This window comes from Bombina bombina, chromosome 10 (assembly GCF_027579735.1).
Source record: "Bombina bombina isolate aBomBom1 chromosome 10, aBomBom1.pri, whole genome shotgun sequence".
NCBI lineage: Eukaryota > Metazoa > Chordata > Amphibia > Anura > Bombinatoridae > Bombina > Bombina bombina.
The window spans coordinates 191,587,192-191,613,469 of NC_069508.1; the positions used below are offsets into that span (position 1 = coordinate 191,587,192).

The 26,278-nt window shown below is 37.1% G+C and overlaps 1 protein-coding gene across 1 annotated transcript in view; it reads right to left on the reverse strand.

Moving 5' to 3' along the window:
• LOC128640791 (mucin-2-like) overlaps positions 1–26,278 on the reverse strand; it is a 97,561-nt gene that overhangs the window by 9,606 nt on the left and 61,677 nt on the right. The window contains exons 11-17 of the mRNA XM_053693211.1: positions 20,046–20,113; positions 18,261–18,418; positions 17,446–17,669; positions 14,874–14,935; positions 10,071–10,222; positions 7,807–9,750; positions 2,028–2,125 (exon numbers count right to left, since the gene is read on the reverse strand). Coding sequence (XP_053549186.1) covers positions 2,028–2,125; positions 7,807–9,750; positions 10,071–10,222; positions 14,874–14,935; positions 17,446–17,669; positions 18,261–18,418; positions 20,046–20,113 — 2,706 coding nt within the window. The remainder of the gene's footprint in view (positions 1–2,027; positions 2,126–7,806; positions 9,751–10,070; positions 10,223–14,873; positions 14,936–17,445; positions 17,670–18,260; positions 18,419–20,045; positions 20,114–26,278) is intronic.

Below are 26,278 nucleotides of genomic sequence, written 5' to 3' on the forward strand. Positions count from 1 at the left end.
AGTAAGATTTTACTGAAAAGGATTCTGTTAGTGAAAATGATCATTTAATGAATGTGGTTTAGTGTTTTTTTTACTCTTTTACAGCAGGGTCGTTTTTGTATTTTGTTTACTCAAACTTTACACCCACTAACTTAGCAGCTTGCCTCTGTACTTCACACTAAATTATAGACTAATTTTCTGAACTCTCTGTAGCTCTGCTGTTTTATTACTTTAAAATGCAGTGGCCCCCCCCCCCCCTTGTGTGTGTGTGTCTCTATCTATCCATCTCTCTCCTTATGTGTTGTTCTCCCCCATGGTCTCTTTCTCTCTCTGTCTCTCTTTCTCCCCCTCTGACTCTCTTTCTCCCCCTCTGACTCTCATCCCTTATGTAATGAAGGAATCTATAAGCATAATTTGCAGCATTAAAGTAAAAAGTATGTTTTAAACATATTTTAATGGGCATGGATTTCTAGATCTCATAATCAGAGCAAGCATTGTGTTATCTGGCAAGAGTTTCTGTTACAATCCTTTAAACTAAAATCAGATGTTTACTAAGTTGACCAGTTTTCCAAGACACCATTTAAAGGGACATGAAACCCATATGAAACCCATATGAAACCCATATGCAAATTTAAATAACTTTCCAATTTACATCTAATATCTAATTTTCTTCATTCTTTTGATGTCCTTTGTTGAAAATCATATCTAAATATGCTCAGTAGCTGCTGATTGGTGGCTGCACATAGATACCTCATGTGATTGACTCACCCATGTGCATTGCTATTTCTTCAACAAAGGATATCTAAAGAATGAAGGCGTATCCTAGCCACTGCCTCATCAGCCTCTGACGTCACTGCACGTCACTGGATGCAGTCAAATGTCCCATGACCTCTTTGTCCTGGAAGTTTCAGGATAATGTATTTTAGTGACAACTAGTCATATAGGATGTAATGATGTAGAACTATATTATATATACCCTGTTGTGAGGACTCTTCTACCTCCTGTAGTATATATGTCATTTTCAGTAGTTTACATATAAAAGAGCAGAATTTAAAGGGACACAAAACTTTTCTTTCAGTATTTAAAACATATAGTTTTAAATAACTTTCCAATTTACTTCTATTAGCAATTTTGCTTCAGTCTCTTGGTAGCCTTTGTTGAAGGAGTTATAATGCACTACTGGGAGCTAGCTGAACATCAGGTGAGCCAATGACAGGAGGCATATATGTACAGCCACCAATCAGCAGCTAGCTTCTAGTACTACATTGCTGCTCCTGAGCCTCAACAGAGAATAACAAGAGAATGAAGCTAATTAGATAAGAGAAGAAAATAGGAAAGTTGTTTCAATTTCCACGCTCTATCTGAATTGTGAAAGTTTAATTTTGACTTTACTGTCCCTTTAAACGTTGATATTTTTTGGGCTGAAAAAAAATAAAGTAAAAGATGTTTAAATTTAAATGATAGCTAATACTGCAGTGTCAGTTGTGTAGTTACTGCCTGTGCCCATGTAGTAAGCATTTATACCTATCAGATGCTGAAAATTACAGGAACTACCTAACAGCCAATAAACATTAGCACTGGAAGGAAATATGCAACTGACACTGCTGTATAGTTTCAATTGAAAGGACTATTACATACAGTAGTTGCATAATCAACACATGCATAGTAAAAATGTAAGGCAAAAGCATTTAAATACGCAGCAAACTGTTTTTTTCTGACAAATTACATTTCCTTCAATTTCCCTGCCCCCTGTATCATGTGACAGTCTTCAGCGAATCACAGACTTATATATGTATCTTGCACATGCTGAGTAGGAGCTGTTGCTTCAGAAATGTAGTGCAATAAAAGATTGTGCACAAGTTAATAATACAGTTAAATTGTATTAAAAAACAAAAACTACAGGCTCTGTCTGAATCAGGAATTTTAAATCTTAAGTTTAGACTGACCCTTTAAATATAAACTATTTTCGCATCTCAAAACCGCATACCCTTACAATTTATATTATTCCTTTATTTGGTGTATAACAAAAGCTTTAATCAATGACTTACTATGGCAAACAATATTGGGAATGCGCACAGACACACAGCAAATATGACGATCAGGACGATGGCGTACCCAGGAAACGATTCATTGTTGTTACCCGCTCCTACAGAAAAATAGAGATAACAATCCATTTCTTTCTTTGGTGATGACCTTAGTTATTGTCATATAATCCATATGTGACACAGAATAACACATTGTATTCCTCAAGTAGGTAATATGTATAAGAAAGTAATACAAACGTAACCTTTTTATTTGTGCTATTTTTGTTCCATACCATTATAGGTTTAGACAGGATCATGGGCAGGTTGTGCTGGGACAGGGTTTCAGTAAGGGGTAAATGGATACTAAACCCACATGTTTTCTTTAATGATTCAGATAAAGCAGCAATTTTAAGAAACTTTCTAATTTACTCCTATTATCAAATTGTCTTCATTCTCTTGCTATCTTTATTTGAAAAGCAGGAATTTAACGCTTAGGAGCCGGCCCATTATAGGTTCAGCACTCTGCATAGCACTTGCTTATTGGTGGCTACATTTAGCCACCAATCAGTAAGCGCAACCCAGGCTCTCCACTAAATCCCTAATTAGCTTTCATTTAATTTACATTTTTACAGACCTTGGCAGATAGTTACTGTAAGCCATTGCATTTCATGTTTGTCAATTTAAAAAAAAATGCTACTTCTGGTAAAGGTAAATGAAACCCAATATGTTCTTGTGTTAATCAGACAGAGCATACAATTTTAAAAAAGGTTTCCAAATTATTTCTATCAAATTTGCTTCCTTCCCATGGTATTCTTTGCTGCTTGCAGAGATACCTAGGTAGATGTCTGTAGAACTACATGGCAAGAAGTAGTGCTGCCCTCTAGTGCTCTTGCAAATGGATAACATTCTTGTAACTCTGCTGCCCTCTAGTGCTCTTGCTAATGTATAACATTCTTGTAAATCTGCTGCCCTCTAGTGCTCTTGCAAATGGATAACATTCTTGTAAATCTGCTGCCATCTAGTGCTCTTGCAAATGGATAACATTCTTGTAAATCTGCTGCCCTCTAGTGCTCTTGCAAATGGATAATATTCTTGTAAATCTGCTGCCATCTAGTGCTCTTGCAAATGGATAACATTCTTGTGACTCTGCTGCCCTCTAGTGCTCTTGCAAATGGATAATATTCTTGTAACTCTGCTGCCCTCTAGTGCTCTTGCAAATGGATAACATTCTTGTAAATCTGCTGCCCTCTAGTGCTCTTGCAAATGAATAATATTCTTGTGACTCTGCTGCCCTCTAGTGCTCTTGCAAATGGATAACATTCTTGTAACTCTGCTGCCCTCTAGTGCTCTTGCAAATGGATAACATTCTTGTAAATCTGCTGCCATCTAGTGCTCTTGCAAATGGATAACATTCTTGTAAATCTGCTGCCATCTAGTGCTCTTGCAAATGGATAACATTCTTGTAACTCTGCTGCCATCTAGTGCTCTTGCAAATGGATAACATTCTTGTAACTCTGCTGCCATCTAGTGCTCTTGCAAATGGATAACATTCTTGTAAATCTGCTGCCATCTAGTGCTCTTGCAAATGGATAACATTCTTGTAACTCTGCTGCCCTCTAGTGCTCTTGCAAATGGATAACATTCTTGTAAATCTGCTGCCATCTAGTGCTCTTGCAAATGGATAACATTCTTGTAACTCTGCTGCCATCTAGTGCTCTTGCAAATGGATAATATTCTTGTAACTCTGCTGCCATCTAGTGCTCTTGCAAATGGATAACATTCTTGTAACTCTGCTGCCCTCTAGTGCTCTTGCAAATGGATAACATTCTTGTAACTCTGCTGCCCTCTAGTGCTCTTGCAAATGGATAATATTCTTGTAACTCTGCTGCCCTCTAGTGCTCTTGCAAATGGATAATATTCTTGTAACTCTGCTGCCCTCTAGTGCTCTTGCAAATGGATAATATTCTTGTAACTCTGCTGCCCTCTAGTGCTCTTGCAAATGGATAATATTCTTGTAACTCTGCTGCCCTCTAGTGCTCTTGCAAATGGATAACATTCTTGTAAATCTGCTGCCATCTAGTGCTCTTGCAAATGGATAACATTCTTGTAACTCTGCTGCCATCTAGTGCTCTTGCAAATGGATAATATTCTTGTAACTCTGCTGCCATCTAGTGCTATTGCAAATGGATAACATTCTTGTAACTCTGCTGCCATCTAGTGCTCTTGCAAATGGATAATATTCTTGTAACTCTGCTGCCATCTAGTGCTCTTGCAAATGGATAATATTCTTGTAACTCTGCTGCCATCTAGTGCTCTTGCAAATGGATACCATTCTTGTAACTCTGCTGCCATCTAGTGCTCTTGCAAATGGATAACATTCTTGTAACTCTGCTGCCATCTAGTGCTCTTGCAAATGGATAACATTCTTGTAACTCTGCTGCCATCTAGTGCTCTTGCAAATGGATAATATTCTTGTAACTCTGCTGCCATCTAGTGCTCTTGCAAATGGATAATATTCTTGTAACTCTGCTGCCCTCTAGTGCTCTTGCAAATGGATAATATTCTTGTAACTCTGCTGCCATCTAGTGCTCTTGCAAATGGATAATATTCTTGTAACTCTGCTGCCCTCTAGTGCTCTTGCAAATGGATAATATTCTTGTAACTCTGCTGCCCTCTAGTGCTCTTGCAAATGGATAATATTCTTGTAACTCTGCTGCCCTCTAGTGCTCTTGCAAATGGATAATATTCTTGTAACTCTGCTGCCATCTAGTGCTCTTGCAAATGGATAACATTCTTGTAACTCTGCTGCCCTCTAGTGCTCTTGCAAATGGATAATATTCTTGTAACTCTGCTGCCATCTAGTGCTCTTGCAAATGGATAACATTCTTGTAACTCTGCTGCCATCTAGTGCTCTTGCAAATGGATAATATTCTTGTAACTCTGCTGCCCTCTAGTGCTCTTGCAAATGGATAACATTCTTGTAACTCTGCTGCCATCTAGTGCTCTTGCAAATTGATAATATTCTTGTAACTCTGCTGCCATCTAGTGCTCTTGCAAATGGATAATATTCTTGTAACTCTGCTGCCATCTAGTGCTCTTGCAAATGTATAATATTATTGTAACTCTGCTGCCATCTAGTGCTCTTGCAAATGGATAACATTCTTGTAACTCTGCTGCCATCTAGTGCTCTTGCAAATAGATAATATTCTTGTAACTCTGCTGCCATCTAGTGCTCTTGCAAATGGATAACATTCTTGTAACTCTGCTGCCATCTAGTGCTCTTGCAAATGGATAACATTCTTGTAACTCTGCTGCCATCTAGTGCTCTTGCAAATGGATAACATTCTTGTAACTCTGCTGCCATATAGTGCTCTTGCAAATGGATAACATTCTTGTAAAACTGCTGCCATCTAGTGCTCTTGCAAATGGATAATATTCTTGTAACTCTGCTGCCATATAGTGCTCTTGCAAATGGATAACATTCTTGTAACTCTGCTGCCATCTAGTGCTCTTGCAAATGGATAATATTCTTGTAACTCTGCTGCCATATAGTGCTCTTGCAAATGGATAACATTCTTGTAAAACTGCTGCCATCTAGTGCTCTTGCAAATTGATAACATTCTTGTAAAACTGCTGCCATATAGTGCACACTTCTGATCTTAGAGTCCTGCTTTTCAACAAAAGATACCAAGAGAACGAAGAAAAGAAGAACATTTTATAATAGAAATTAGAAAGTTGTTTAAAATTGCATGCACTATCTGAATCATAAAAGGAAAAATAGGTTTCATGTCCCTTTAACGCAAAAATTGTATATAAACACTGTTTTGTGCATGTGGCCGTCAACTGTGATCAACTCACTGAAACAGACAAAGATTAGGAACATGGTTTTGAAACCTTTGTTGAATAGCTGTAGTTTGGAGTTTTTTTTATAGTTTACATTAAAGAGTAAAATATTAGCTCTGCAGAATCTTTTGGAGCTCTACAAATAATTGATAACAATAATAATAACAAAAGATGTCTTTTCATTCAGAAATCATTTTTTTTGCTAACATTTTTGCACACAATTGTGCCCCAAGTTTTTGGTCAAAGTTCTGCAACCATTAAATGATAATTTGTGCAGTATAAACATGGTTCACATTACCATTTATCTGTTCCCATTGATGGGAGGTAATAACACTAACCTGCTGCTAATATGTACTAAGTACTAAGCAATAAAATCGTTACTACATAAATTGCTTATAGCTGTTCACAAGTAAAATAACAATTTAATGGTTAATGTCTCTCAAAAACTCATTATTGCTAATTATGTAAAAGCTGCCTTAGTCTAGGAATACACATGCCCTTTTGCTCTAATATAGTGCATGGCCAAATGCTGTCTTGGATTAGGCTAGAAAGAAAGTTACTCCAGCTTGATATATGGATTAAAGTAGATCTTTATTGTTCCATGGTTCAAAGTACAGCAACAATGATTCAGACCTACATCAGGTCATGACATGTCTAAGGTCCTGATGTAGGTCTGAAACGTTGTTGCTTTACTTTGGACCATGGAACAATAAAGGTCTACTTTAATCCATATATCAAGGCTGGAGTAACTTTCTTTCAAGTTTATGTTGATATGAGGGGCCAGGTGACCCTATACTCATGTGCCTGATTCCTGGCTGGTTACTGTTCCCTACCTCCTTGGATTAGGCTAAAACATGTGACATTAACAGCCCCAGCTGCACCTATGTCCGAAATTAAAGGGACATGATACCCAAATGTTGAAGCATTTGAAAGTAATGCAGCACAGCTGTAAAAAGCTGACTGCAAAATATCATCTGAACATCTCTGTGTAAAAAAGGAAAGATATTTTACCTCAACATTTCCTCAGTAGTCACATGTCTTTATAAAAGGACTTAAAGCAACCAATTAGGATGCTAGTCCAGGGACTTGCAAGGATGCAAACATGTGTAGGCACATTCACTTTCTTTCCCGCCTCAGTTTAAAGGGATAGGAAAGTAAAAATTAAACTAGCATGATTCAGATAGAGCAGGCCATTTTAAAACACTTTTACAATCACTTCTATTTTCAAATGTACTTTGTTCTCTTGGTAACCACTGTTGAAAATGAATACGCACATATCCTACACTAGTGAAACCTAGCTGCTGATTGGCGCCTGCACACATATGTGGCTCGTGATTGGCTAACTAGAAGTGTTCAGCTAGCTGCAAGTAGTGCAATGATGTTCCTTCAGCAAAGGATAACAAGAGAATGAAGCATATTTGATTATACAAGTAAATTTGGAAGTTGTTTAAAATTGTATGTTCTACCTGAATCATGAATGACATTTTTAGGGTTTCCTGTCCCTTTAAGAAAGTTTACTATGAGATCTCGAAAGATTTCAGTGACATCTTATAAAATCACAGTAAAGCAAAGTGTGACATCAGCACACTGGTGAAGCTGAATGATAACTGTTCACCGTGCACTCACTATTTTGAGCTGAAGAAATGTTAGGATAAAATATCTACCTTTTTACATAGATAGAGGTGATGTTTTCTTGTCATTTTTTTACTGTTATTCTGCATCACTTTCAAGTCATTTAGCATATGGGCATTATATCCTTTTAAATAGCATTTCATAGTGGCTCAGTTTTAGAGAGTTGCATGGGATTTAGCCCTAAGTTTGCATTGTAGAGGTCAGAACAAATTACTGCAACTCTCAGCTCCATTGTAAAAACCCAACCCTGTTTGTGTAGCCCATTAATGTCACTTTAAACAACTGGTACAGTGTTTTTTTCAACTTGGTATTTATAATTAATACTTACCGACAGCTGCCTGACTTGATGATACAATTTGTTGCTCAGATGTTGTGGCTGTCGTTCTTCTTGTAGTACTGATATTTATGGGTGTTGTAATCTTTAAAGGTGTGGTGGTACTTGTTCTAGATGTGGTGGCACTTGTGGTCGTACTTGTTCTAGATGTGGTGGCACTTGTGGTCGTACTTGTTCTAGAAGTGGTGCCACTTGTAGTCATTGTACTTGCTCCAGATGTGGTGCCACTTGTAGTCGTTGTACTTACTCCAGGTGTGGTACCACTTGTAGTCATTGTACTTGCTCCAGGTGTGGTACCACTTGTAGTCATTGTACTTGCTCCAGGTGTGGTGCCACTTGTAGTCATTGTACTTGCTCCAGGTGTGGTACCACTTGTAGTCATTGTACTTGCTCCAGGTGTGGTGCCACTTGTAGTCATTGTACTTGCTCCAGGTGTTGTGCCACTTGTAGTCATTTTACTTGCTCCTGGCATGGTACCACTTGTAGTCATTGTACTTGTTCCAGGTGTGGTGCCACTTGTAGTCATTGTACTTGCTCCAGGTGTGGTACCACTTGTAGTCATTGTACTTGCTCCAGGTGTGGTGCCACTTGTAGTCATTGTACTTGCTCCAGGTGCTGTGCCACTTGTAGTCATTGTACTTGCTCCAGGTGTGGTACCACTTGTAGTCATTGTACTTGCTCCAGGTGTGGTGCCACTTGTAGTTGTTGTACTTGCTCCAGGTGTGGTACCACTTGTAGTCATTTTACTTGCTGCAGGTGTGGTGCCACTTGTAGTCATTATTATTGCTCCAGGTGTTGTGCCACTTGTAGTCATTGTACTTGCTCCAGGTGTGGTGCCACTTGTAGTCATTGTACTTGCTCCAGGTGTGGTGCCACTTGTAGTCATTGTACTTGCTCCAGGTGTGGTGCCACTTGTAGTCATTGTACTTGCTCCAGGTGTGGTACCACTTGTAGTTATTGTACTTGCTCCAGGTGTTGTGCCACTTGTAGTCATTGTACTTGCTCCAGGTGTTGTGCTACTTGTAGTCATTGTACTTGCTCCAGGTGTGGTGCCACTTGTAGTCATTGTACTTGCTCCAGGTGTTGTGCTACTTGTAGTTGTTGTACTTGCTCCAGGTGTGGTGCTACTTGTAGTCATTGTACTTGCTCCAGGTGTGGTGCCACTTGTAGTCGTTGTACTTGCTCCAGGTGTGGTGCCACTTGTAGTCATTGTACTTGTTCCAGGTGTGGTGCCACTTGTAGTCATTGTACTTGCTCCAGGTGTGGTGCCACTTGTAGTTGTTGTACTTGTTCCAGGTGTGGTGCCACTTGTAGTCATTGTACTTGCTCCAGGTGTGGTGCCACTTGTAGTCATTGTACTTGTTCCAGATGTGGTACCACTTGTAGTCATTGTACTTGTTCCAGATGTGGTGCCACTTGTAGTTGTACTTGCTCCAGGTGTGGTGCCACTTGGAGTCATTGTACTTGCTCCAGATGTGGTGCCACTTGTAGTTGTACTTGCTCCAGGTGTGGTTCCACTCGTAGTCATTGTACTTGCTCCAGGTGTTGTGCCACTTGTAGTCATTGTACTTGTTCCAGGTGTGGTGCCACTTGTAGTCATTGTACTTGTTCCAGGTTTGGTGCCACTTGTAGTCATTGTACTTGCTCCAGGTGTGGTGCCACTTGTAGTCATTGTACTTGCTCCAGGCGTTGTGCCACTTGTAGTCATTGTACTTGTGCCAGGCGTTGTGCCACTTGTAGTAGTTGTACTTGCTCCAGGTGTGGTGCCACTTGTAGTCATTGTACTTGTTCCAGGTGTGGTGCCACTTGTAGTCATTGTACTTGTTCCAGGTGTGGTGCCACTTGTAGTCATTGTACTTGTTCCAGGTGTGGTGCCACTTATAGTCGTACTTGTGCCACTTGTGGTGGTTGTGGAAGAATTAGTAGCTTCAATTGCAGCTGAAGAAAAAAATTGGTAAGAAAACTAATTTAGTACATTTCTTGTTTATGTTATTTTTTTTCTAAGCAAAAGCAAGTAGATTGGGCTATATATAAGGGAAATGTGCGTTTGGCCCATGGGAAGGTCATTAATAGCTTGTAGTGTCAGCCATGTGTAAAATTAAAGGCACATTAAACTCCAAAACTTTATATCACTCTTATAAAGAGTATAATTAAACATTATGCTCTGCTGATAGGTTCATCTGTTGAAAGAATATATAAAATTGTTGTAATTACAAGGTGTTTAACTGAAAACAGTAATCTTCCGTCACATTACTTACCTCCTGCTCGTATACTCGCAGGTTCAAGCTGCAGGTCTGTCAGAATAAAGCCTGTTGGACGCACAGCTTGATAAAATATGTCCAAAACTTCTTGGTTAGTAGGGGGTGAATCAGCGAAGAACAAGAGTAGGTAAACAAATAACGACCCGGCCCTGTCAGAAGAAACAAAATACATCATTACACTGATAATGTACAATTTTTATGCAAGGTATAATAATCTTTTATGTTAAAAGGGACATAAAACCATACATTTTTCTTTCATGATTGTGACAGAAAATATGATTTAAAAAAAGTTTCCAATTTATTTCTATCATTAGATTTCCTTTGTTCTCATGGTATTGTTTGTTGAAGAACATACCTAGGTAGGTAGAGTTCAACTTGTCTGAAGCACTATTTGGCAGCAGTTTTACAAGAATGCTTGTGAGTACTAGATATCAGCAGTGTTTGCACACTGTATAACATTGTTAAAGGGACATAATACTCATATTCTAAATCACCTGAAAGTAATGCAGCATAACTGTAAAAAGCTGACAAGAAAATATCACCTGAGCATCTATATGTAAAAAAAGATGATATTTTACCTCAAATTTATTTTACCTCACAATAGAAAGTGCTCTAGGAACAGTTATGCTCCATCTACTGTCAGCTGTATGTTAAAAAGGAAAAAAAAACACAACAGCCAATCAGCTTCATTAGTGCTGCAGTAACACTTTGCTTTACTTTGATCTCATGAGATTTCACTGAATTCTTGTTAGATTTCATACTAAACTTCCTTAAACTGAGGAGGTAAATAACACTTATGTGCCTGCACATGCCAGATGCACGCTCCTTTGCAAGTCCTGGGACTAGCATCCCGATTGGCTGCTTAAAGTCCCTTTACAATGGGATGCAGTTAATGAGGAAATTTTGAGGTAAGATAGCTTATTGTTTTACATATGATGTTCGGGTGATATGATATTTTCTGGTCAGATTTTTACAGCTATGCTGCATCATTTTCATGTGCTTCAACATTTGGGTAGCATGTCCTTTTAAAGGGACAGTAAATATCTTGAGATTTTTATATATAATGTTTACAATGTTGAAATAGATTTTATTATTTATTTTGCTCCCTTTTCATGTACTTTAGCTCTGAAAACAGAGCAATTTCTAATTTTAAGAACTTGGAATGCACCTGCTGACTTCTTAAGGCTGACCCTGCTACACATATGTCCCTAACTGGCTTTATCAGATATCAACTGCAGAACCATTCACTTTATACTAACTTTATGGTAGACTAAAGCTCAGATGGGTTCCTCCAAATAAGGCTCATGGTGGGTAGAGTTGGGCTATAAAATGCTATAAAAAGGGAAAGTGTAAGTGCACACAACTCCCTTGAACAATGCAATGTGTTTCTTGGCTATTGAAAAATAACTGCAGTAAAAGGGATATTTATTTTTTGGAAAAACATTAAGGGCTAGATTACAAGTTGGGCGCTAACTATTAAAATATCACACCCGTGTTAATTTGAAAGTAAATGCGACCGCACAAGCTTAACGGGTTAGCACGACTGAAGACCTTGTGTAAAGTGCTAGGGCTAAAAAACAAATTGCAATAAATACAAGATAAATACATTAAACCCTTAAGGACCGGGGATTTCATAGAAAAACTTGCGTAAAACCAGAGCATTTTTATCATTTCTTGCTATCACTTATTTTGGTATATTTTATGCCGCCAATTCGCCGCATAATGCGATCATAAAAAAAAATATATTAACTTTTTCACAAACTTTTGGGTTCTCAATGAAATTATTGACATACCGCGTATGCAGTCATAACACAAATTATTGTAAAAGCTTCTCTGGGATCCAATTTGTTCAGAAATAGCAGACATACAGTATATGACTTTGCCCTTTCTTTTTGGTAATTAGAACACCGCTAATTGCAGCTGCACACCACACTTCTGAAATTCCTGCCAGTGAAGGGGTTAATCAGGTAGTTTGTAAGATTAAGTTTAGCTGTAGAGTAGAGATTACCCTCCCAGCTGACACCTCCCACCCCTAATCCCTACCTGATCCCTCTCAAACAGCTTTCTTACCTCCCTCAACCCCGTCCTGCCAGTACCCAATTTTAATATATTTATATCTCTTTTTAATTTTTTTTTATTAAATATAAAATTTTCTGTAGTGCAGCAGTCCCCCTCATCCTCCCCACCTTTCAACTTGTAATTTGCACATGTAAAAAGTTTAATTTTTCTGTTGTTTGCACACGAGCAAAAGTGCTAAATTGCACGCGTCACTTGTAATCTTTATTAAGCTGTGAATGCAGCTGTTTCTGTTAAGAAGCAGCGGTCTTAATAGGTGGCGGACAGCAATCATCCCGATCGGATATGATTGGGATGATTGACACCCTCTGCTAGCAGCCGATTGGCTGTGAATGTGCAGGGGGTAGTATTGCACAAGCATTTCACACGAAATGCTTGTGCAATGATAAATGCCGACATCTTTTATCATTGCTGTCTTATAATTGCAAGGTGTTTACTGTCCCTTTAAAGGGACATTAAACACTAAATACATTTTATACAGATAGTTTTGAGGTTATTCCCTGCCTCCCTCCAGTTAGGGGTGCCGCCATGTTGATATCTGTCTTTCACAGGAGCAGTTACTCTCCTTCAGATACCTGCAGTGTAAAGGCTGTGACACACTGCAAGCAGAGCGACGCGCAGCGTGTAGATGCAGCTGTGCGCGCTCAGTGTGTCTTCCCTTTTCATCTCTGAGCACTCTGCTGTGTCAGGTCGCGTAGCTAAGTGCTCAGAGATGAAATATTTGAACTTCAGAAGCGATGTGACGCGAAGCAAAGCAGCTGCATCGCCCCGCGCCGCATCGCTTGCAGTGTGTCACGGCTTAACCTAGAGTCCATAATGGCAGCACCCGTGATAAGAGGGCTTTATTTAGTGTCCCTTTTTAAGAGTGCTTGCAAAACACATACACATTCCTGAGTCTAACTTGTTGCTTTTAAACAAAGGATACCAAATGAGCAAATTAAATTTGCTAATAGAAGTAAATTGGATTATTTTATTCTATGCTCTATCTCATTTAAAAAAGGTATCATGCGATCTAACTACCCCTGAAAAAATGCAGCCTCCCTAAACCTGCTGCCCAAGGCACAGGTGCACTAAATCCCTCATATGGGGCTAGATTACGGGTGGCACGCTAGCTGTTGTGTGTGAGCGATAAGGGGTATTTCGCGGCTCTTACGAGTTGAAAGTAAATGCTTTCTCTTGAGCGCAGTCAGATTAAATTAATGCGCATCAGGTTAGCACGACATGAGAGCTCTGGTTAACTGTTACGCGAGTCAAAAAAGTTGCACACCAGACACCACACATCAAAAATACATTAATAAGCTTACACAAGTAATAACACTGTCTAAAAAATAATTTAAAAAAAATGCATTAAAAGTTATAAGGGCTCAAAGATTTGAGGTCTAAGGGGTTAGAAAAAAAGGGCTGCAAAGGGCATAACATAGAGAAACATACATACACGTCAAAATATGTCTATGTATATATATATATATATGTATAGATATGTGTGCAGATGTATTTATGTGTTTTACTATGTATTTACTGTGCATATTTCACATTTCAATGTTCTTCACTTACAGGAAAATATAATTTTTATTGTAAATACATATCTCTATATATCTCTATATATATCTCTATATATATACCTGTACATCTATTCCTATAGATATATAGGTATAGATATGTTTTTACATGAACATTATCAGATATATATAGAAATATATATTTAATAATAAAAAGTACATTATTTTCCATATGAAGAACATAGGAATATAAAATATGTGTTTTACGGATGGTGTTTTGCGATTTCAATTTTAACACGGTCGGGTTAGCTCATATGAAAATGTAGTAATCTAAAAGCACATTGTTGGAATATTACATATAAAATTTACAAAAAATAATAATTAAACATACTGTAAAATATAAAGATATATTATATGGATTGTTTGGAATATTTTACAGTATTTTATAAAAAAAATTAATGCAGATATACGTATATAGAAAAATGTATTTAAGGTTAAATAGAACATATCCTATGTGAAGAACATTGGAATGTGAAATATTAATATTTCATGTTGGGTTTAGCGGTCTTGAATAAACTTGGTTGGGTTAGCGTCGGAGTGTGGGTGTATATACAGTATAAATACTATGATGTTTCATTGAAATTTAAATTAAAAACACTTCACACATATAAACAAATGTATACACACACATATAAACAAATGTATACACACACACACACACACATACACATACACACACACATATAAACAAATGTATACACACACATATAAACAAATGTATACACACACACATACACACACACATACACACACACATACACGTATACACACACACACACACATACACATACACACACATATAAACAAATGTATACACACACATATAAACAAATGTATATACACATATAAACAAATGTATATACACACATACACACACACATACACACACACATACACACACACATACACACACATATACACACACACATGTTTGTATAACAGAGAAACCACCCAAAGAAAAAAGGGTTTATTCAGTACAGGAACATCCATAACAAATGTAATACATTTTGTGTATCTTGTCCCTTTAAACAAATATGGTTTGTCTTTGTTTAGCAGTAGCAGTTAATAGTTGTTTCAACATACACACAATATACAAATCAGTGAATTAAATGTAAACATAGCAACATGACTTATTTTTATCTACCACAAACTAAAATGTAATTACCTGTAGTCAGCCAGTCTGCAATACCGCATGTTTTTTTTTACCTTAACAAATACTTTTGTAACCTGTAAAGATACAACAACAAAAAAGTTCAACTTTGCTGACAACTTTAAAGAAGTAAAACTTAAAGGTATAGTTTTAAATAAGATTAAATATATAATTGTCTCTTCCTTCACGCATTAAACCCTTCAATGTGGCAGGAAATCTTCAAGCACAGTCCAAACACAGATAGATTAGAATAACAATTCAGTAAAATAGTAAGAGACAGATGTCAAAAAGTTTTATGATTAAAGGGACAGTCTAGTCAAAATGAAACTTTCATAATTCAGATAGGGCATGCCATTTTAAACATCCTTCCAATTAACTTTTATAGTTGAATTTGCTTTCTTGTCTTGGTATTCTTTGTTGAAAGCTAAACCTAGGTAGGCTCATATGCTAATTTCTAAGCCCTTGAAGGCCACCTCTTATCTTAGTGCATTTTAACAGTTTTACATAGCTAGACAGTGCAAGTTCTCGTGGGCCATGTAGATAACACTGTGTTCACTCCTGTGGAGTTATTTATGAATCAGCACTGATTGGCTAAAATGCAAGTCTGTCAAAAGAACTTAAATAAGGGGGCAGTCTGCAGAGGCTTAGATACAAGGTAATCACAGAGGTAAAAAGTATATTAATATAAACGTGTTAGTTTTGTAAAACTGGGCAATGGGTAATAAAAGGGATTGTCTATCTTTTTAAACAATAAAAGTTCTGAAGTAGAATGTCCCTTTCAGATATAGCAGCATTAGCTGCCAGAATCTATTACTGCATTAGCAATCACTTATGTAACCCCGCCCCCCTGCTCTCCTGCAGCCAATTGTGTGAGAGCAGAGCCTGTCACTCATATGTGATGAATGAGTCCTGGATATCTGACATTCTCGTTGCGGACATGTAAAGAGGCAGTGGGACATGAAACCCAAAATTTTTCTTTCATGGTTCAGATAGAGAATACAATTTTAAACAACTTTCCAATTTACTTCTATTATCTAATGTGTTTAATTCTCTTGGTATCATTTTTTGAAAGAGCAGCAATGCACTACTGGTTTCTAACTGAACACATGGGTGAGCCAATGACAATCGGTATAGATATGCAGCCACCAATCAGAAGCTAGAACCTAGGTTCTTTGCTGCTTTTGAGCTTTCCTAGATAAACTTTTCAGCAAAGGATAACAAGAGAAGGAAGTGAATTAAATAATAGAAGTAAATTTGAAAGTTGATTAAAATTGTATTCTCTATCTGAATCATAAAAGAAAAAATGTGGGTTTCATGTCCCTTTAACCATTGGTTGCAGGCTTGCATGAGAGAACTTGCACCAAAACAGTTCTGAAGCTGATCACACAGCTTAAAAAATGGGGGCAATAGTGTTAAATTTCCAAATTTCATCTCTCTCTTGGTATTCTTTGTTTAATGTTTTCCCATTTCCTTGAAGCATACTGCAGTAAGCTTAGGAGAGTGCATGTATCTTGAGCATTATATAGCAGCAGTCTTTGCAATATTATACATGTAGTGCTAAGACACATGCACACTCCTGAGTTTACCACAGTATGCGCTAAGGCAAAGGAGCTACGTCTAAGCAAACAATGCCAAGATAAAGATGTAAATTTTATTTGTGCACTTTATATGAATCAGGGAAGTTGCATTTTTATTTCCATAGCTAATTTACTTCCAGATCTCAAGCAGCTGTTTGACATTTTCCCAACTTATCTATTTTATTTACATACAAAGAACTTGTATCAAGTATGTGAGTGTATATGGGGGTTTGATAATTATCAGCAAGTTACTATATTTATTGCATTTATGCCAAAAAAAACCCCCAGAGAAAACAAAAAACTAACAACAACAAAAACCTAAACAAATGCATGTGACAAAAATGTTTTATTTTTGTTGACATGGATATAACCATTATTATAACAGTGTGAAAAAATGTACACTATTCAGTAACAATTTATCAATGTTTATGTCAACTGATTGATTCCTGTGTCTGCCAATATGTTTATTTTGTTCTTGATAATACTGACTCCATTTAAAATAAAAAAAATAAAAGAAAAATTATGTGTGTGTGTATATATACTGTATATGTATATATATATATATATATATATATATATATATATATATATATATATATATATATATATATATATGCTGGCTTGTAGCAGTAGCACTATCTACTACATTAAATTTTATTTAAGATTAATCTGTGTTCTAGCTGCTCCCTTTTTGTCCTGAATATACCCCCCCCCCCCCCCCCCCGCAGGAAAGAGTTTATTACGAATAACCCCGTGAATTAATTTCAAATGAACAATCCAAAAAACGTTTTGTCTGTGCACAAAGTATTTAGTAACATTAATATCAAATGCATTTGTTTCTGTTTAATTATTTTTATATATATGTCTCAAAACTATCAGCTTGTTTAAAACCAGATTTAAGAAAAAAAAATATAAAAAAAAACCCCTAAAAATCTATTTACCATCTTTTTGTATTATACTTTATATATTATATTACAAAAGTGAACACACTTTTATGTATTATCATTTACCTCATCCTCTATGTGCTTTTTTAAGATGTCATTATAATCTGATAGACTCCTATTTAGAATTCTCATTTGCAGCGGTACACCAGTAACATCTTCAAAAGGTTGTGTAGTCATTTTTATGGTTGACCCAAGTGTAGATCTGCTTGTTGTGGTAGGTTGTGTAGTCATTTTCATGGTTGATCCAAGTGTAGATGTGTTTGTTGTCGTTGTCCCAGATAGCATTGGGGCTGTATTGTTTTTAAAAAAGAATTAGATTAGTTTACAGATATAGCATATAGAATAAATATAAAATATTGAAAAATATTAACAATAAATATAAATAATTTTTATGGATGTACTAAAATATTCTAAAAAATATCCATAGAATATATATGTATATTTTACAGTATCTATAATCATTATTAATAATTAAAGGGACACTGAACCCAAATTTTTTCTTTCGTGATTCAGATAGAGCATGCAATTTTAAGCAACTTTCTAATTTACTCCTATTATCAAATTTTCTTCATTCTCTTGGTATCTTTCTTTGACGTGCAAGAATGTAAGTTTAGATGCCGGCCCATTTTTGGTGAATAACCTGGGTTATTCTTGCTGATTGGTGGATACCAAAAAAAGAAGCTTAGATGCCTTCCTTTTCAAATAAAGATAGCAAGAGAACAAAGAAAAATTGATAATAGGAGTAAATTAGAAAGTTGCTTAAAATTGCTGCTCTATCTGAATCACAAAAGAAAAAAAATGGGTTTAGTGTCCCTTTAATATTTTATTCAATATTTTATATTTAATATTTACATAATGCTTTGTATTGTAACTTAACTCACCTGTGGTTGTAAGGATCCCAGTATAAATTTGAAGATTTCCCAACCAGCTTCCGTTATTTCTTATGGCCTCTAAGATCTGATTTTGTAATTCATCAGCGGTAGGGGCATCTGTTTCACTCGGGAATGCAACTGCTATTTCAGAAATCACAGAATCATTCCTGGAAAGGAAAATAAAAAATCAATTACACACCCATTTACTGTCCATGGCAGGGAGTTTTTTGGGGCCTATGGGCGTTAAAATCTGTAATTGTGGTGCGTTCAGTACCCAGATTTTTATTTATCTGTTGAGTTCAGGCAGATAATGCTGACTGTGCCTATGTTTGAGGGGAATGAGAAAGGTACATGCTTGTAGTTCTGCAAGACAAATGTCTAGGGGCCACATAGCGTATTTGTTGGCCAGTATTGCTCCAGACTCTCTTGTAGTCTACACCAATTAAATGGCGTCTATGCGCGCACTGGAACTTCAGAGCTGTACAATTAACTTCATCTGGTTTAGCAGCAATTGAAACTTCAATATCCACAACTGTTTTATTTAAAAAAATTACAATTATTTCATGCAAAGTGCAAAATGTCATTGACATTTCCCTGATAAAACAGTCATATTTTTGTGCAGAAATGGCAAGAAACGTGTTGTAAATTAGCTTTAAATGTTTTTATGAAAGTGATTTTATGCTCTTTGCATAAGAATAATACTGGTCAACACAGGATACCCTATATGCCGCCTCAACTTTTTTATTATCCTTTTTTTGAAGCTTGTATCCAAAGCTTGCGTGGTGAGGAGCGACCAGGATGCCCGTATGGACTAGAATTTATTTCCAAAAAGAATTGTTTTTTCTGAACTTTTTTTTTATAACCATGAGTTTCTTATGAGGAAGTGCGCTTTTGCCCGTGTTAAAATCTAACTAACATATCTAGGTATTGGTGAATATTGTTTTATTGTTTGTGTGTGTGAATATATATATATATATATATATATATATATATATATATATATATATATACATATATACATATATACATACATACATACATATACAGTATACATACATACATATATATATACTGTACAGTGTATATATATATATATATATATATATATATAGTATATATATATATACATATATATATATATACATACACAGTATATACATATATACTTGTAGTTCTTTGCCAGTAAATAATATGTACATTTACTGATACATTTGTGCCAGTAAGTGCATTAAATGGGAAGTAACTACTCTTTTGTTAGCCGAAGATGTACTAAGATTCTAACAAAGCCCTTGAAAAATCATACTCTCATCATGATCTTTACAATAATTGTATTCTTTGCACTCTTGGATATTATTTAAGTGTCACCTCCCTCTCCCTGCTTCAGTTGTATATGGGCAAATTTGTATATTGAAAAACAATGGAAGCAAACAAGGTGAAAATGCATTCCAAATATTTTAAAATTCACATAGTATGCTAGTTTATTGCAAGACTGCATGTTTCATTTTGACTCCACGCTTACTAGCATTGTAAGCTATATATATATACTCTGCACACAATCTGAAGTTATTCTAAGTCTGATATATATGCACCAGTTATTATTTTTAGACAAAACATATCTATATATTATCTATATATGACCAATATTATCTAAAGCCTGTGTTTTTATTGTGACATTATAAGGTGACATTTTATTTTTATATTCAGCAATAAAGTATCTATTTAGCTGGCACCTTCTGATTTCTTCTGTCATATTACGACACCTAAGATAGCTTACATGACAATAAACATATTTACCTGTAGCGAATCACAAACACTCCTCTACAGTCGGACCGCTTCAGATTCTCTTTTATTACAATTAGTAGCTGTAAGAAAAAATAAAGGTGATTTTATAGGGTTAAACAAGTTGCTAGCAATATCCGTTACACACATTTCAGTTGAATGCTATGGCCTGGATAGAATGGCTGTTCGCTAATAATTCTCCAGGGCCCAATGGTCTAAGGTTCTCTGCTCTTGTGCGATTATCTAAGACGCCTTGTTGGTACTTAGAGGTCCCTCAAACATTTTAAAGGGATAAGAAACCCAAAAATCTTCTTTTGTGACTCAGACAGAGCATAACATTTAAAAAAACTTTACAGTTTACTTCTGTTATCAAATTTGCTTCATTCCCCTGATATTCTGTGTGGGAGATACCCAGGTAGCATCTGGAGCACTAAATGGCAGGAAATAGTGCTGCCCTCTAATGCTCTTGCAAATGGATAATATTCTTGCAAAACTACTGCCATATAGTGCTCCAGAAATGGGCCAGCATTAGGGATGGGCGAATGTTTCTAAAAATGCAAAATTTAAAATGAATTTTGATACATTCATTCGTTCGAATCGAATTTCGAATGTTTATATAACATTTTAACATTCTATTTTCGAAAATTCGTTTTCTAATTTTTCAATAAAATTCGAAAATATTTGTTTGAATAATAGAATGTTTAGCTATGTATTCATTCAATTTCGAAATGTAATATTCGAATTCTAATGTCACATTCAAATTTGAAATAGTATTTCTAGTCTACAACTGTGTTTAATAAATGTAATATTCAAATTCGAATGCTACATTAGAATTCGAATGTCACATTCGAATTTGAAATAGTATTTCTAGTCTAATACTGTTTTTAAATGTGATATTCGATTTGAATGTGATATTCGATTTGAATGTGACATTCGAATTCGAAATAGTATTTCTAGTCTAATACTGTGTTTTATAAATGTAATATTCGAATTCGAATGTGACATTCAAATTCGAATGTGACATTCGAATTCGAATGTGACATTTGAAAACTGTAAATAAAATAAAAGAATATTCGTTCTTATCAACATTCTATTATGTAAATCGAATTTCTACAATAACATTCGTTCTAACATTCGAATTTGGATATAAACACATTCGCCCATCCCTACTAAGCATACATCCCTGCTTTTCAACAGAAGATACCAAGAGAACAAAAATAAATGATAATAGAGATAAATTAGAAAGTTGTTTAAAATCGCATTCTCTATCTGAATCATGAAATAGCTATTTAAATTGCTATGCAGGATTTTGTATGTAAAGGAGAGACACCTACATTGTAATATTATGCGTGATAGTGAGTCTGGCTCCTGGTCAGACTTACTCTGCAGGACACTTATGAAGAGAGAAACTCAATGAGACAAGGATGCGCTAAACCGATGGGGAGCAAGTATTGGATTCTTCATGTACTTCTGTATTATACTATCCTATTATAAAAGGCCAGGTATGTTTGTTCGATGCAGTCATGCACAGTAGAGACTGCAGCTCAGGACAAACATACCTGGTCATAAGGATCAGTGACTGCGGACTGTGCACAAGACAATGTGCATGCGCAGTAGAGACTGCAGCTCAGGACAAACATACCTGGTCATAAGGATCAGTGACTACGGACTGTGCACAAGACAATGTGCATGCGCAGTAGAGACTGCAGCTCAGGACAAACATACCTGGTCATAAGGATCAGTGACTGCGGACTGTGTACTAGACAATGCGCATGCGCAGTAGAGACTGCCTCTCTCTGCCGCAATCTCACTAAAAGTAGCGAGATCACGCTATTTCTGCATGACTCACAAGTGGGGCAGTGCAGAAATAGTCTTGCAGAGGTACCGATCGTTGGTGGCATGGGAGGGTTACGAGGTAGGTGGGTAGACGGCCAATCGTTGGAGAGGGGCAGGAGGGGGCAGGAGTGGGTAGGACCACTATGCTACAGAAAAGAAATGTTCACAGCGGCAGGGAGGGGGGGGGATGAGGTAGAGAGATCGGGAGAGGGGATCGGGAAAGGGGATAATGGAGAGTGGAACATACCCGGCCTTACACATTTTGGCCCGTGTACATAGGCTTTAAGATTAGTTAATTATAATTGTTTACTTTAAATCTTAAAAAGCGCAACATTTTACCTAGGTAATGTACTCCACTTGTAATGTATCCCACAAGGCTCATAATTCCAATAAAGTGTACAAAAAACAAAACAAGCAAACAATAAACTTCCAACTAACTTCTATCATCAAATTTTTTTGATTTTTTTTTTAGTATCCTCTGTTTAAATTTAGGACTTCAAGGGATATGGAACCCAAATTTTTTATGTCATGATTCAGATTGAGGGGCATATTTATCAAGCTCCGCCGGAAACAGCAGTTATGAAGCAGCGGTCTAAAGAAAGTTGCTTAAAATTTCTGCTCTATCTGAATCATGAAAGAAAACATGTGGGTTTCCTATCCCTTTAAAGGGAAATTGAAGCACAAAGCACAATTTCCGTAAAATGAATTTCTTACTTAGCATTTATATAATATATATATGCATTACAAATATTGCTGCTAAAGTTGTTAAAATTGAGTGTGAATTTTCCTGTGTTGTCACTTCCTGTTATGAACTGTATGATACTATAGTATTGTTCCTGTAATGATGTGTATGCTTTATGTTATAGTTTAAGTTCAATAGTTATGCTTAGTTCACTCTGTGCACTACAAACAGTTAACATTTTAGTCATGTGATTGGAGGGGGCGGGCAGTTATTGTTAAGATGGATGCTGCTGAATAAAGTCTGTATTCCTGTTCTCTCTCCTTGCTGTTTGCTAATACATTATAAAGATCATCACATGGTACCAGAAGTGGGGTGAAAAGTGACATGGCAGCAAACAGCAGCACAAAGAACATTCCTTCTCTGGATTTAGAGTCAGGGAACATTTCTGACAATTGGTCAAAATGGAGGGAGCTGATTGAACTTGTGTTTGCAGGCCCAGATGCAGACAGATGGACTGATCAACAGAAGGCAGCACACTTTCTGATATGTGTGGGACAAAAGGGACGTGATGTATGCAGAGCCTGGCAGGCAAGTGGGGATATCACTGCAGATGACAAAAAAAAAACAGAGGTATTGTTTGCAAAGTTTGAAGCATACTGCAATCCAAGGAAAAACATCACAGTGCAGAGGAAAATATTTTATGAGAGGAATCAGTGTGGAGGTGAATCTGTGGATGAATGGGTGACACAGCTGCGCTTGCTTGCCAAAGACTGTGCTTTTTATGATGCAGGTGATATGATAAAAGACCGTATTCTGATGGGCAGTAAGTTTAAAGAAGTTCAGGAAAAGCTGCTGCAGGAAGAAGATTTAAATCTTGAGAAAGCCATCAGGATTGCTAGAGCATATGAAATGTCAAGAAAGGACATGCAGGTACTGGAAGGAACACAACACCAGATCAGTGCTATAGAAAATCAAAGCAGCAGATACTGGCAAGAAAGAGGACACAAGGGGATAAAAGGCAAGTGGGACACTGGGACAAGTAACACACAAGCAACCTGTGGCTACTGTGGAAACATGCACAACAAAAATGCTGCCTGTCCTGCAAGGTGGCAGATATGTAATAAATGCAAGAAAAGAGGACATTTTGCCAGGGTGTGTAAACTGTTTTCACATATTGCAAGGACACAAACACAGGCTGTACACGCCATAGAGGACAATGATGACAATGCAGGGTTAGACTCAGATTGCACCCCAATATATCTTGCAGCAGTACAGAAATCACACAAGTCTGCAGATGAAGCAAATGTAACCCTACAGATAGGGGCTCACAAAACTCCAGTCACATTCAAAATAGATACAGGGGCACAAGTAAACTGTGTGCCAAGCCACACATACCTGGAACTCCTTAGAAATGAATTCCCCTTAGAGACTCAAGACCTACCAAAACTGTTGGGATATGGTGGTGAAAAGCTGAAAGTGATGGGTCGCTGCCATGCAAAATGTTTTTACAAGGGATCTGAAAAGGTCTTACAATTGTTTGTGATAGAAACAAAAGCCCCAGCAGTATTAGGTCTAAAAACAAGTAAAGATATTGGACTTGTAAAGATCATTATGGCTGTGGATGGTGGGTGCAGCGAACTGTCAAAGGACAACATTAAGCATGAGTACAGTGATCTATTCAAAGGCCTAGGGTGCCTCCCGGGGATTAGCCGCATACGTATAAAAGAGGGTGCACAGCCTGTCATTCATGCCCCAAGGAAAATACCTCTATCCCTTGAGGCTAAAGTCAAACAAGAACTAACTAGGATGGAGAAGTTGGGGGTAGTAAAAAAGGTCACAGAACCATCAGAATGGGTCAGTTCTATGGTTGTGGTAGAGAAGAAAAACACAGGCGCAATTCGTATTTGCATTGACCCACGTGATTTGAACAAAGTAATAATGAGAGAACACTACAAACTCCCCACCATAGATGATATAGCTCACAAGCTAGTAGGAGCAACAGTGTTTAGTGTACTAGATGCACAATCTGGTTACTGGCAATTGCGTCTTGATGAACCCAGCAGTCACCTGACCACTTTCAACTCCCCCTTTGGACGATGGCGTTTCACAAGGGTACCTTTCGGCATTGCTTCTGCTCAGGAGATATTTCAAAAGAAATCACATGAGTTGATTGCTGGTCTACATGGTGTTGAAGTAATAATTGATGATTTGCTGGTTTATGGAAAGGATCGTACAGAACATGACAAAAACCTTATTGCCTTACTCAAGCGGTGTCGGGAGAAAAATCTTAAACTCAATCCAAACAAAATGCAAATTGGGGTAGAAGAGGTTACATATTTTGGACACCTTCTAACCAAAGAGGGTTTAAAGCCTGATCCAAAGAAGATAACAGCAGTTATTAGCATGAAGGCCCCATCCTCCAGGAAGGAACTAGAGACATCATTAGGCATTTTTAATTATCTATCCAAGTTTTCTCAGGGCCTCGCTCAGCTGACAGCCCCACTACGTGCATTGCTACAAAGGGATGCTATTTGGTCTTGGGACACAAACATGGAAAAGACATTTGAGAAAGTAAAAAAACTGATCACTAAACATCCAGGGCCAATACTGAAATATTTTGACGTAAACTGCAACACTGTGCTTCAAGTGGATGCATCCCAGTTTGGGTTAGGTGCTGTGCTAATGCAACAAGGACATCCTGTTGCATATGCTTCACGAGCTCTGACAACAACACAAGCCAATTATGCTCAAATTGAGAAGGAGATGTTGGCCATTGTAAATGGATGTGAGAAATTTCACCAGTATATCTATGGTCGCCCAGTGGTTGTGGAAACTGATCACAAACCATTGGAGTACATCATGCAAAAACCACTATCTGCTATACCTCCACGCCTGCAGAGGATGGTTATGAAACTACAACAGTATGATCTCACAGTGAAATATAAACCAGGAAAGGAAATTCCGATGGCAGATACGCTGTCTAGGGTGTTTCCAGAAGGACATGAAGCACGGGATGAACCTGAATTGGAAGAACAGGTACATACAGTACTAGTAAATATTCCAATAGCTGATGTACGGCTGGAAAAAATTAGACAAGATACCAAACAAGATAAAGTACTAGAAAAACTAATTCGTGTCATGTGCAATGGCTGGCCAGAAAAACGAAAGAAGCTTTCTCCTGAGTTGCAGGGATTCTGGCCTGTGAGAAATGAACTATCCTTTCATACGGATATCATATTCATGGGTGACCGTATTGTTATTCCTAAATCACAGCAGGCAGAAATATTGGAGCAAATTCACCAGGGACATTTGGGCATTACTCTTTGTAAGCGCAGAGCACGGGATGTGGTTTACTGGCCTAATTTGGACCTTGATATTGAGACACTTGTGAAGACATGTGAAACCTGCCAGACATTTCAAAAAAACAATGCAAAAGAACCTCTCACACCATGGAACACTCCTTCACGGGCATGGCAGAGACTGGCCACAGATATTTTTCATTTTGAGGACAACCACTACCTGATAGTAGTAGATTACTACAGCAAATTCTTTGAGTTAGTACAGCTGAGAAATCTAAAAGCATCAGCAATCATATGGGCTTTCAAAACAATACTCTCGAGACATGGAGTGTGTGAAGAACTTGTGTCTGATAATGGCCCGCAATTCTCAAGTGCTGAATTCCAGTGCTTTCTGCGTGAATGGGGAGTCAGGCACAAACCAGTAAGTCCGT